At 36.5% G+C, this 14,510-nt stretch overlaps 1 protein-coding gene across 1 annotated transcript; it reads right to left on the reverse strand.

The window, feature by feature from the left end:
- Positions 1-3,931: 3,931 nt before the first annotated feature.
- Positions 3,932-9,988, reverse strand: LOC110543206 (olfactory receptor 5T9). The gene is made up of 2 exons (XM_021629603.2): positions 9,027-9,988; positions 3,932-3,953 (listed from the first exon to the last, which is right to left on the reverse strand). Exons 1-2 carry the CDS (start codon positions 9,986-9,988, stop codon positions 3,932-3,934), a joined length of 984 nt encoding a protein of 327 aa, XP_021485278.1.
- Between the last annotated feature and the right edge of the window lie 4,522 nt (positions 9,989-14,510).

Raw genomic sequence — 14,510 nt, forward strand, 5'->3', positions numbered from 1 at the left:
CTTATTTGTAAAGGAAACAGGGAACTAAAACAACAACAAGAAATACAGCATAGGGCAAAACAAAAATAAAAAAAAACACAAGAAACACATACAAACCCATTTATTCAAACAGCGATTCAGAATCCATAACATGTAAGCAAAAGGCCTATAAGGAAGAAAAAATGCCCAGACAAAACATAACAAGATAAAATATTTTCAAAACACTGATGAGTATATTTTATGTTAACCAGCCTTTCATAGGTGTAGGCTCAGCCTTTGAGTGTGGTATGTATACAAAGTGAGACTTTGATGAAGACATTTAGTTCTTTGTTTTCTAAGGAGTTTTCAGTTGGAGATAGCTTGTGAGTTTAGAATGGGGACCTTGTCCATTTGCCCTCTCAGACATGGGCCCCAATTTTGCTTAGATTTGGGCAAGCCCTGCACATGCTGCCACAGTCTCTGTGAGTTCATAAGTACATTGGTTCTGTTGTGTCTAGAAGGCCAACAGTTTAAATGTCTTCCATTACCTCTGGTTCTAAACACCTTTAGGCCTCCACTTCCACAAAGCTTTCTGAACCCTGAGGCGTGGGGTTTGATGAAGGCATCCCATTTAGAACAGAGTGTTCCAAGGTCTCTTACTCTCTGTACATTCTCCAGTTATGAGTCTCTGTATTTGCTTCCTTTTACTGTACAAGGAAGCTTCTGTGATGATGGCTTAGCCATACAGTGATGTGTTAGTTTACCAGAGCCCTGTTAGGAGCCAATTTTTGCTCTGTTCTTTCAACAGAACAATACAATTTGTGTTCTCCTATGTCCTTGGCCAATCAAATCTCAGGTTCTTAGCCACTGGAGCAGTGACATAGATGGGTGTAGACCTTAAATACAACCATGGAGTGGTTGGTTACAGACATTTTTTGTGACACTGTTCCACCACAGGGCACCATTATAGATAGAAGGGTTTTTGGCTGGGCTGGCCTTTACTTTTCTCTTCTGGTACACTCAGACTATCCTCAAGTACTATGAACACTAGTGAGTAGCAGTGAAATCTCCAGATGGGCACTAACCTGACTTCCCTGTTTCCAATATGTAATGTAGGTGATATCATCTGCAATAGGGACTTATCACCTATTTGTGGAGAAAACCAATAGGCTTGTCAATAGCCTGGGTTATTTGGGGGTTTCCATGTGGGCTCTTTTGCCAACAACTAAATTAGATGTAACTTACTCTTTTCTTAATTTTTAATATTAATTATAGTTTATTCACTTTGTATCCCAGCTGTAGCCCCCTCCCTCCTCTCCTCCCAATCCCACCCTACCTCCCTCAGATAGTAAGACATGGAGAGACAAGGATAGCAACAGAACCAAAATATCTGGGCACAGGTGTCTTTTCTGAGACTAATAGTCCAACCAAGGACCATTCATGGAGATAACCTAGAACCCTGCTCAGATGTAGCCCATGGCAGCTCAATATCTACGTGGGTATCTTACTCTAGTAAGAAGAACAGGAACTGTCTCTGACATAAACTCAGTGGCTAGCTTTTTGACTGCCTCCCCTAGATGGGAGAGCAGCATTGCCAAGCCACCAAGGAGGACAATGCAGCCAGTTCTGATGAGATCAGATAAGCTAGGGTCAGATGGAAGGGGAGGAGGACCTTCCCTATCAGTGGACTGGAGAAGTTGAATAGGAGAAGATGAGGGAGGGAGGGTGGTAACTTACTTTTGATACTGGAAGTTTTACTTGGTGGTGAGAGATGTCTAACTGGAGATTCCCCTCTTCTGTTATGTGTTGATTCCACTAACATTTGGTTTATATATGTGTATATAGACATATATACAATATATATATTAAGAAGCTCCTACTGTGGTAATCTTCCATATGACTTCTCAAATGGCTTTTAGTTTAGGTATCTCTCCCTGTATTCTATCTCTTATCCCTCTTTCCTCACCTTTTCTGTTTAAACATTTTTTCCATTTCCCCATCGCTGTCTATCCATATCTATATATCCTATTTCATTTTCCTCAGAACATTTTCTTTATGTCTTTATGATTTTATAATTTCATGGTCCTCTTTTATAATGCTTCCCTCATCATTTCTAATCTTATTAACTTCTGATTTATTTTTATTTCTTTTTGTTAACCTAGCTAATGGTTTTTCAACCTTGTTTCAATAGCGGCTGAGAACAATTTGTGACTTTCAGTGTTTTGATGAAATGTCCTAGAAATCTGTTAGATACATTTGAAATAGAATGTTATTTAACTCCAGTGTTTGTTTAGTTTTAGTCAGAATGACTTACTATGGGTTAAAGTGGTGTATTAAAGCCTCCTCATGCTCTCACAAATAATACTGTGCTGTGGTTTTAGATATGATATTATTTTTTGTGTGAAAATGATTGCTCCTATATTTGATGCAGTAATGTTTAGAATTATAATATCATTTTGAGTATTTCTTTTATTGACCATGAATTGTCTCTCTGTATCTTTTATCACTAGTTTAGAATTGAAGTCTATTCTGTCTGACATTATAATATTTACTCTATTTTGTTTCCATGTTCCATTTGTTTGGAATATCTTTTTCCATTCTTTTACAAGGTGATGTCTATGGTTGATTATGAGGAAATTCTTCAAAGCTGCAGAAAAGTGGATCCTCTTTCTCCATTTCTCCATCCATCATTTTAACCTGAATTTCATTAATAGGGAGGAAAGGCTGTCAGTATTAACAATTATTATTGAAAAATGTATGCTGATTCTTGATTTTTTCTCATACAGCTTTTGATTAACTATTCCAAGATTATTTTATTCCTCATGCCATTTTTTTTTGGATTTTCCCACAAAAGGTTCTTTTCAGAATCAAGTAATCCCTTTTGTGTCATTTGAAAAATTTGTATATTTACCATAAATCTCTTTAATCTGGCACAGAGGGTTTTTACTTTTCTCTTTGTTATGACGTAATTTTGGTGGGTACAGCTTGCTGTGTTGACATCTGGGACCTTTCATAACTTGAGGAACACTGGCCCAAGTACTCATGGCTTTTGAAGCCTCCATCAACAATCTCTTATTCTAATGGGTCTGCCTCCATACAAATCTTGTTGTTTCTTTTTTTGTACATTTAATATTTTGACTGTTATATGTTGTGGGGGATTTTTTTCTAGTCCTGTTTGCTTTATATTTCTTATGATTTCTTGCCCATGGATACATAACTTTCCTTAAATTTGGAAACTTTTAGAATATTGCTTAGGTTATTTTTGTGAATACGTTTCCTTTCCTTCTATATATTTGGTTTGCAGATTTGGTCCTTTTATAGTTTCACAGAAGCCACAGATGTTCCTTTCACATCTTTTTAAATATTTAACATGAGTTATCTAAATTCTGTTTTATATCTTAAAGATGAGGTCATATATCTTCTACTTTACCTACTCTACTAGTGAGAATTTTTTTATTAAATTTTATTTTTTTATATTAATTACAATTTACATACTTTGTATCCAGGCTGTAGCTCTTTCCCTCATTCCCTCACAATCCCACCCTTCCTTCCTTTTCTCCTTCCCTCCCTCTTCTCCTCCCTGTCTCTCTCTAAGTCCATTGATAGGTTAGGTCCTCCTCCTCTTCCATCTGACCCTAGCTTATTAGGTCTCACCGGGACAGGCTGCAATGTCCTCCTCTGTGACCTAGCAAAGCTACACCCCATCCCAGCTGGAGGTGATCAAAGAGCCAGTCACTGAGTTCATGTCAGAGACAGTCCCTGTTCCCCTTACTAGGGAAACCCACTTGGATACTGAGTTGCCAGCAGGGGTTCTAGGTTATTTTTCTAATGAGCTTTTTATTTGACTCAATGGATTTTCTTTCCAAGTTTTCGTATTTGCTTTTCTTCAAAATGTTTGTTTATTAAATTCTATTTTAATATCCAGAATTTTTTTTTTCAACTGGAGTTTTGGTTTTATATTTCTTTTTTTTTTTCAATGCAGTTTATTCAGGAACCTTGAACAATCATCTGACCCTGGGGAAAGCCAGCCCACAGCTTAAATAGCCTCTGGGTAGCCAACCCAGGCGTGCCACGTGGGCAATGCTTATTTTGTTCAACTATTTGTTTTGCCTTGTTATCATCATTCTGGTATTTATTCATTTCTTTTCTGGATTCTTTGAAAATATTTATAATTGTTATTTGATGAACTTTGTGTAATGTGTCATATAAGCTGCCATTTTATGGGGTTATTAATTTTAAGGTAATTCATATTAACTTTAATAATTCATATGCTTTGTTTTGGGACTGTGACCCAGGCATATGGACACTTGCTGATTGTCAGCAAGCAGTGTTTCTCAGTATAAAAATCTGGTCTCAAATTTGTTGAGTGAGTGCTTGGAGCTCCATTTGATTTTATCTTTGCTTATTTTAGCTTAGATTGCGATTTAGCTAATGGTGTTTGCTTTCAGTGTTGATGTATGAATGGGGCATGAGAAGTTGTTCCAGACCAGCTAGGACTAAGTTCATTTTCCATACTATTTCCTCCATCAAATTTAAATTTTCTGCGTTCAGGTTTTGATACATTTTAGTTGCATTTTATTAAGGGTGAAATATGACGATTTAATTTTATTTAAGGGTAACTTTATGACCCCAAGGGTTTGAGAGCTATATCCCCCAGGGGTCTGCAGCACTTGGTGAGCTTGCCCTGCCTCCTCATGGGGGCAGTGCTGGAGAGCTGGCCCCAGTGGATGACTAGAGAGAAGTCAGGCTGACCAGGACTGACCAGGGCTGACTAGGGCTGACCAAGGCTGACCAGGGCTTCCCATCCACCCACTCTACCCTCTACCCATCTACGAAGCAGCTGTTTTTTGTTTTTGTTGTTATTGTTTTTCAAAAAGTTGTTTGGGTAAAAGAGTATACTGTGTAACATACCATGATATAATGACATTGCCAGGGAGAGATGATTTTGTTTGTTTTCTTTGCAGGGAAGGGAGAGAGGGAGTTTGCAAGGGCAAAGGGCAAATATTGAGGGACAGGAGATGAGTGAGATTGAAGTGCATGATGAAATGCATAAATGGGAAATAGTAAGATCTGGAGAGGACAGGAGCTCCACAAGGAGAACAACAGAACCAAAAAAATTGAGCACAGGGATCTTTCCAGAGACTCATACTCCAACCAAGTACCATGCATGGAGATAACCTAGAACCCCTGCACAGATGTAGCCCATGGCAGTTCAGTGTCCAAGTTGGATTTTTAGTAATGGGAACAGGGACTGCCTCTGACATAAACTGATTAGCCTGCTCTTTGATCACCTCTCCATGAAGGGGGAGCAGCCTTACCAGGCCTCAGAAGATGACAATGTAGCCACTCTTGATGAGATCTGATAGACTAAGATCAGAAGGATGGAGAGGAGGACCTCCTATCAGTAGACTTGGGGAGGGGTATGAGTGAAGAAGGGAGGGGAGGAGGGAGGGGCTTATGGGGGGGATACAAAATTAATAAAGTGTAATTAATAAAAAGAAAACAAAACAGAAAAAAGAAATGCATAAAAAAGCAATATAAAATTAAAAAGCAAAATAAAATATTCCAACCACCCCACTCAAAAAAACAAGGAAGAAAAAGAAAGAACAAAGCACAAAACACAGTAAAAACTTTAGATGGTATTCAAAATATTCAAGTTATTTTAAAACATACTCTTAAGGACAGGGGAAATTCAGAATTCTTATACAGCAATCGAAATGAGATGAAATGAAAAAATAAAGATTTATTAATTTGAATGTTGTTGTAGGTGACTATTAATATATACTATTGGTTTATGTTTTATTAACACTGCTGTTAATCCTAAACAGCTGTATACCCAAATTAGCACACAGAGACTGGGATTTATTTAATTAACCTAGAACACAATGCTGGGCAATAGTTAGTCCATCATAAACCTCCAAGCCCTCAGAGTTTCCTAACATTTAGATTTCCCACATTACACTTGCTTTTAGTGATATAGTAGGTCCAGTCCATCTCTTCAAGTCCTTCCAAGATCTCTGCTCCTGCCTCCCAGCCTCCTTTCCCTTCCCTCCCACTCTTTCCTGTCCTCTGGCTCCTCCCCTTTCCCCGCCTACTCAACATTGTGGCTGGTTGTTTTATTTTGTCATGTTTACACAAAGTTGAGACAGGTGATGCTTAGAAAAAGTATCACAATGCAATGTCCAGATTGAAACCAGAGAGTGGGGGAGAGAAATCAGCATTTGAATGAACAAGGGTAAAGTGTATACATATCAAAAGAACATTATACCAACAAAATGTTTTGACTGAAATAAATAGCAAACCAAATACCAAGCCATAAGGATATGTCATGCCACCAGTTGGTTTCTGGAATACTGATGTACGAGAGAGAGAGAGAGAACTGAATTTTGATGAAATATGACAATGAGTCTGTGTTCTTTATGAATTTGTTAAAATTTTAAAATATAAACTTAATTGTAAATAAATCATTCTTATTTTTTGTGTTCATCATTTTCTTTCCTTGATAATAGCTTTGGTTGTTTATTTGTAAACAGCTATAGAGTTACTAAAAAATATCCTTGATTAAAACATTCCCCTCAAAACTTTAAAGGAAGGTATATTTTGACATACTATCTTAGAATGTTAAACAAAATAACTCTGGCATATTGCCAGCATTTGAGTTTAGGCAGATCTCTGTGAGTTTGGGACAAGCCTCATCTACAAAGTGATTTCTAGAGCAGTAAGTTAGGAATATTAATTTTCTTTCCTTACATTAATTTTTTTATTTCTTTATATTTAATCACAGTTTATGTACTTTGTATCTCAGCTGTAGCCCCCTCCCTCATTCCCCCCAATCCCACCCTCCCTCATCTCCTCCTATATCAAATTGGATGACTTTAGGAGGGGGAAATATGAGCAATAATTGTTAAGTGGGAAAGAGATTGTGATTACCAGGTGGAGGAAAAGCTTGAAGAGCTATACCTAATAATAAGTAACTGTGAAAAAACACAAGAAAATCTACCACTATAGAACCTCTTAAAATAGCCAATATTTATACGATATCAGTGTGTTTACCTTAGTTTCAAATAAATTTATTTCTATTTCATTTACTTTATGTAACAGTGCAAATATACTTTTGAATATTGAATTTAAAAATCTATATGAAGCCTGTAATGGTGGCTCACACTTTTAATTTAAGCCCTCAGGAGACGGGTAGGCAGATAGATATCTGTGAGTTTGGGACTAATATCATCTACAAAATGATTTACAGAACAATCAGGGATATATAGTGAGACCCTGTCTTGACAAACAAACAAACAACAACAAAAGAAAGAGAAAAATAATCTATGGCTTAAGGTGAAATGGCTAAAACCCCCAGAGGTGATTATTTTGTTATGAGAATGTTAAGAGAAATTGAACAACTGCATCAAAGTCAAGGAAGAGAGGTACTGAAGAGTAACATATTAAATTTACAATGAGTAAAGAGGGCTTATTACAACCAATATGAAAAAATTCCAAAGTGTAGGCTCCTGATGACAAAAATGCTATTGAAAACTAAAATAATCTTTAAAATTTTTATTAATTACACTTTATTCACTTTGTATCCCCCCTGTGGTTCCCTCCTTTCTCCCATCCCAATCCCTCCCTTCCTCCACCCTCTGCATGCATGCCCCTCCCCAAGTCCACTGATAGGAGAGGTCTTCTTTTCCTTCCTTCTGATCCTAGCCAATTAGGTCTCATCAGGAGTGGCTGCAGTGTCTTCTTCTGTGGTTTGGTAATGCTGCTCCTCCCTCAGGGGGAGGTAATTAAAGAGCAGGCCAATCAGTTCATGTCAGAGACAGTGCCTGCTCCTATTACAATGGAACCCACTTGGATACTGAACTGCCATGGGCTACAAGAACCTAAGGGGTCTTAGGTTATCTCCATGCATGGTCCTTGGTTGGAGTATCAGTCTCAGGAAAGACCCCTGTGCTCAGATTTTTTGGTTCTGTTGCTCTCCTTATGGAGTTCCTGTCCTCTCCAAATCTCACTGTTTCCCACTTCTTTCATAAGATTCCCTGCACTCTGCCCAAAGGTTGCCCATACGTCTCAGTATCTGCATTGATAATCTGCAGGGCAGAATCTTTCAGAGGTTCTCTGTGTCAGGCTCCTGACTTGTTCCCTCTTTTCTCCTTCTTCTGATGTCCATCCTCTTTGCCTTTCTGGATAGGAATTGAGCATTTTAGCAAGAGTCCTCCCTCTTGATTGAAAACTAAAATAAATTAATGACAACAATACATGTATCAATAGTAATTTAATATACTTGTGCTGGAAGTTATCCATAGCTATGTAAGTGATGATATTCATCGCTATTTTTGACAAGCAGGAAAAGAGATACTATTAACAAGTTAGCTCTAACAATTCGATAAATAGGCACTATTAACAAAAACTCAGGAGTTTTTCTCTGTAAAATAAAGACTTACAATGGGCATTATTGCAGGCTTTGGTTTGTTTTACACATACTTTATTAGGGGTTCCTTGAGCTTCTCCCTCCCTTCCAACCCCTCAACCCGAGATAGGAGAGAAAGAAAGTTAATAGGAATAGGGGATATAGTCTTCTTTAGTTGTAGTTCCTTGGGGAGTTTCCACTCTTCCTCATCAGGATATCCAGAAGTCCAGCAATCCAGCAATCCAGCAACCCTGTGATAGCAAAAGCAGCAAAGAGACCACCACCAGCAGCCACTGGGACAGCAGCAACCTCCTTAAAGAGAGTGTATTCCTTTCTAGGAGCATCTAGAAGCAATCTTGAAGCAATATCTCTCTGTGTCTCTCTATATCTCTCTGTCTCTGTCTCTCTGCTACTATTTATACCTTCTCAGAATCCACACCAGGATGTTTTTCAGCTGGCAAAACCAATGCTCCCTGCACAAGGCTGTTTCCAGCTGACAAGAGTCATCTGCCCTTTCAGGAGGAGGTTTTCACCTATGTCCTCCTGTATCCCACACTTGACGTTACAACAAAAACATCTACATAACATAACAACAGCTTCCACTACACATTATTTTCAAGGTTATTATATTTTAAAATTGTATATTACTCATGAACGGAACCAATTCCGCTCACAGAATTTTCTCATTGCCTCTTTTACATCTTTGTTTCTCAGACTGTAGATGATGGGATTCAGCATGGGAATCACAATAGTGTAAAACGTGGACACAATCATGTCATGTTCCAAGGCATAGTTGGAACTAGGTCTCACATACATAAAAAGAATTGTCCCATGATAAATGGACACTCCTGTCAGATGAGAGCCACAGGTTGAGAAGAATTTTCTCTTCCCTTCAGCAGAATGCATCTTAAGAATTGTAAAGAGTATGAAACTATAAGAGACCAGGACAATCAAGATGGTGATAATCTCAATAGCACCCACACAATAGAACAGCAGAAGCTGATTTACATGTGTGTTAGAACATGAAATAGCAAGCAATGGAGGGATATCACAGAAGACATGCCTAACTTCCTTAGATGCACAGAAAGAAAGGCTAAAAGTAGCCACTGTGTGTATGGTAGCATGCATAATTCCACCAGCATAAGAAGCTATGATTAGAGGTATGTAGACTCTAGGTGACATACTCACTGCATAGAGAAGTGGGTTATAGATAGCTACATAGCGGTCATAGGCCATTGCAGCCAGCAGAAAACATTCTGTAGTTCCAAAAGTAACAAAGAGAAACATTTCTGTCACACATCCAGGGTATGAGATGGATTTATCTTTTGAAAGAAAATTGACCAACATCTTTGGGGTGACAACCGTGGAATAACAGGCATCTAGGAATGATAAAACACTTAAAAAATAGTACATGGGGCTGTGAAGCCGGGAATCTTCAATGACTAGAACAACCAATCCCAAGTTTCCTATAAGAGTGAAAAGGTAGATCACAAAAAAGAAGAGAAATAAGAAGACTTCCAAGTCAGCATCATCTGTGAAGCCTGTTAGTATAAACATGGTGACTTCTGTCACGTTGTGCACTGGAATTCTTTGTACAGCATAACCTAGTGGACGTCTCGACATTTCTGACTTTTACAGCTTATAAATTCAATGTCCTTGGAGAGCTCGGTCCATCCTTCACATCCCTGAGCTTGGGTTTAAGAAATTCATAATGAAGCTTTTCTCCTTGTGGGCAGCGGCAGTGATAAAGAAGTTGAGACCAAGGAAATGCATTACTCTGTTAAAATAAATTGAAAAACAATGTTTTAACATTTTTGCTGTGCTTTTTATATTTGGAATTAACCAATCTTGAGAATGTTCACTTTGTTAATTTTTCTCACCTTCTTTCATATTAGATTGTGCTCATAATTATAAGCTTGAGGATGCACCCTATGGTATAGACAGGGTCTGTGTAATGAATTTCTCAGAGTCTGAATATGCACTGTAAGCAGCCATATATAGATAGTGAGATCATTTGAACTTAAATGAAGAAAACTGTATAAGCATCTATTAATGAATATGAGATAATGAAACATTTCAAGAACTTGTCTTACATTTTAAATGCATTCAGGTCTGCATTTCTTCTGACAATTTCATGATGTACTATGATGAGCAGAACAGTCCATCATGGCATGGATGAGTCTTTTTGAAAATAAAAACAAAACAAAATTTAAAAAAATTAATGTATTTTAGTTTTTCACTTTTCTTTCTAGAAATAAATATTGATACATACTCATTTTTTACTTTTAGGGTTTTCCTTTATTTTTCAAACCAATTAACTTATAATACAGGAGTTCTCAAATCATATGGCAATGATGTGTGAATATAAACAAAATATATCCTTGGACCAGGCATGGTGATTCATGCTTTTAATTATAGCAGAAGCTAGCATTAAACTCTGTGGGTTTAGCCTAGTCTTCATAACCATGTCCAAACCAGAGAAGGTAATAAGGATACCCTGTCTCAAAAAGCTAAACAATGTATCTTTGGATTTAATGAGATACTTTTGTTTCATAAATAATGCCTGGTCATTTCTTAGTAGTGGTTCTATGAAATTGATAAATCTATGATAAGTTGAATATATTTCAGTAAGGATCAGTATTAACTGTTACAGAAAAATTCCTCAAAAGAAATATTATGTCATGAACTACAAACATGTAGTGATGGGAAATTCTGACCAGAATCCTGGATCAGATATGAAGCTTCTATGTTTGAAACACAAATTTCAGATTTAATGTAATTTGCAGCAAGTGTTCATTATGATGTCCTAGTAATGTAACCTTTTACCTACTGTAAAAAAATCCTGGTGTCAGTCTCTAAAATCAGAAAAACAAATTTTCAGAATGGCTTTTGCTTTCTTTTCAGTATTTCAAACAGATCAACATGTTTCAATTTATGAACAGCATCCTTACAGTAGGCTTGGCTGAATTTTTTGTGATCAATTAACTTATATTCAATATGAAGTACCTTGTTATTTCTGTATTAAAACTTCTACTTGTCAGCTGTACAGCAGTTGGACTATTCTAAAAGCAGAAAAGCACTTGTTTTTGTATTCCAAGAGAAGTCTTAGGTGCATGATGGAGGTTGGTTTGCTTTAGAGTTTATAGTGTGGGATTAAACAAGCAAAACATTCATTGACTTTTTCATTTAATTTTAGAAATCCAAAATAAAAAATAAATCAAAATCTCCTAGTTTTGTGTAAGGAAAACTAATGTTTCAAAAACATATACACAAAATAAAAGCTTTTACTTTAATTTGAATATATTAATGAAATTAATTATGGACATGAATTAGCATATACAAATATGTGAAAGATAACATTTAGCTAACATTATAAAAATATGTTTCAGTCCTATATTTCTCATGGCCTTTTTTCATTCCCCATCTTCTGCTTAAAGAATAATAAGGATACATGTGGAAATATTCATTAAAAATTATCAGAAACACAATATAAATTAGGTAGAAAAAACTGCACAAAGTAACAGTATACAGTCAACCATTTAGACTCTATGAAACACATCTGCACATGTTGACTTTATTCATGTGCAGAAGGAAATTCAGTTACATCCCAAAGTCTAACTTCACATTCCTGACATTGCTGATAAAAGATGGTTGTAAGGAATTTGGAATATTAAATTTGAATGAAACTTCTGTGTTTAAATCTCAGATCTATTCCTTATTTGTCAGTCAGCTGGGAAAACTTGCTTCCTCTGTAACAAAGCACAGATAAGACTGAATAAAATCGTTGGTGACATCATACCTTGTTCACTCTTAAGAGTAAAATATTGCAGAGTTTATTATGAGATTCACCTGAATAAACATAAATATAAATTTATATTTTATTCAGCTCTAAAAATGAATAAAAATTTAAGTCATAGTATTGAGATATTAATGGGGAACAGCAAGCCAAATATTGATACTTGTATACATATACATACATATAATATGACAGAGCATATCTTAAAATTAATTTCAATGAGATTATAATTACTAAATGTCAGTCTCATATGTTTTAATGACCTTAAAAATACTGTTTAATTTCATGTGCTTATAATCTTGTAATAAACACATTTAGTTATATTCCCACTACTTTTTTTTTTTTTGTTTTCAGTGTCTTGCACTGAAAGAACAATTCATGTCAGGTATGTAATTATACATTCACTTGAAAATTATTCACTTGATCACACTCTTGGTTGTAAAAAAATGTTTTAATAAATAATTTGACAATATACCTCCTTCAACACCAAATTCCACTGAATCAATTATCTACTTCTCATTAGTTAGCAGGTAAGAGTCCCTTTTAGATATTTTATCACACATGCTTACAGCACAAATAGTTCTATATCAGAGTAATAAATTATAATTATATATGTTTGACTTTCATGGGAAGAAATTACAAAGGATATGTACTTATATGTAATTTATAATGAATCATGATCAGTCTGGTAGATCATTGCAAAATCAATTCGTCAACTCTGTCAGAAAACATATATTGCTCCAGCAGCATTAGAAACAAAGAGATCACACAAAGAAGACAATGTCTTCAGTTGCTATGTTGCTATGTTACTCTAATACTAGATTGGTTTGTAGAATACGTGTGTGTTATTTTCTACAGTCTACATAACAACCTGTAAAAGAAATGATTCCACATATTTTTAATGAATTTAGAACTGAGATGACAGCAAAGCCAGGAATCAAGTCCAGGCTTCTTCATGCCCATACTTGTGCTCTTTCCAGGGGATTTCTTGTGGACTCTTTAGGATGTACCAATACTAAGAAATCATTAACTCCTGGATTCAACACAAAACCTCATATCTGACTGAGTTTACAAAGCAGCTAAGTTTATATAAGAGATGTCAATAGAAAGGATGAATGGCTTCCACATTGAATTCTTGTTTCTTGGGTTATATTTTTGCTTGTATTTTTTGTTTGTTTGTTTTTTGAGACAGGATTTCACTGTAATAACACTGGATATCCTGGACACAACTTTGTAGATCAGGCTGACCTTGAAAACACAGAGACTTGCCTGCCTCTGCCTTCTGAGTTCTGGGATTAAAGGTGAGTGTTACCACACCCAGCTATATTGAATTCTTAACCTTTAGAAATAAAGATAATTTTTTGTTAAATCACTTAATAACAACATTATCCACAGAGAGCATAAACTAATTTTTGGTTTGCCATCTTTAAAAGTTTTTAAATTATTTTTAAAATTAATTTAATTTTTTATTAATTACAGTTATTCATTTTGTATCATTTTGTATACTCTCCCTCATCCCCTCCCAATCCCACCCTCGCTCCCTCATCTCCTCCCATGCCTGTCTCCAAGTACACTGATAAGGGAGTTCCTCCTCCCTTTCCATCTGACCCTAGTCTAACAGGTCTCATCAGGACTGGCTGCATTGTCTTCCTCTGTGGCCTGGTAAGCCTGCTCCCACATCACGGGGAAGTCATCAAAGAGCCTGTCACTGAGTTCATGTCAGAGACAGTCCCTGTTCCCATTTCTAGGGAACCCACTTGGAGAATGAGCTGCCATGGGCTACATCTGTGCTGGGTTCTAGGTTATCTCCATGCGTGGTCCTTGGTTGGAGTATCAGTCTCAGAAACCCTATACCTGACAGAGGGCTAATATCCAGAATATATAAAGAACTCAAAAAGTTAAAAAGAATAAATCAAGTAATCCAATTCAAAATGGCATACAGAGCTAAATAGAGAATTCTCTACAGAAGAATAAGGAATTGTAGAAAAACACTTAAAGAAATGCTCAGCATTCTTAGTCATCAGGGAAATGCAAATCAAAACGAACCTGAGATTTCATCTTACAACCATCAGAATGGCTAAGATCAAAAACTCAAGTGACAACACATGCTGGGGAGGATGTGGAGAAAGGGGAACCCTCCTCCATTGCTGGTGGGAATGTAAACTTGTACAACCACTCTGGAAACCAATCTGGCACTTTCTCAGACAATTAGAAATAGTGCTTCCTCAAGATCCAGCTCTACCACTCCTAGGTATATATCTGAAACATGCTCAAGTATACAACAAGGACATTTGCTCAATCATGTTCTAGCAACTTTATTTGTAATAGCCAGAATCTGGAAACAACCTA

Source organism: Meriones unguiculatus, chromosome 8 (genome assembly GCF_030254825.1).
Source record: "Meriones unguiculatus strain TT.TT164.6M chromosome 8, Bangor_MerUng_6.1, whole genome shotgun sequence".
NCBI lineage: Eukaryota > Metazoa > Chordata > Mammalia > Rodentia > Muridae > Meriones > Meriones unguiculatus.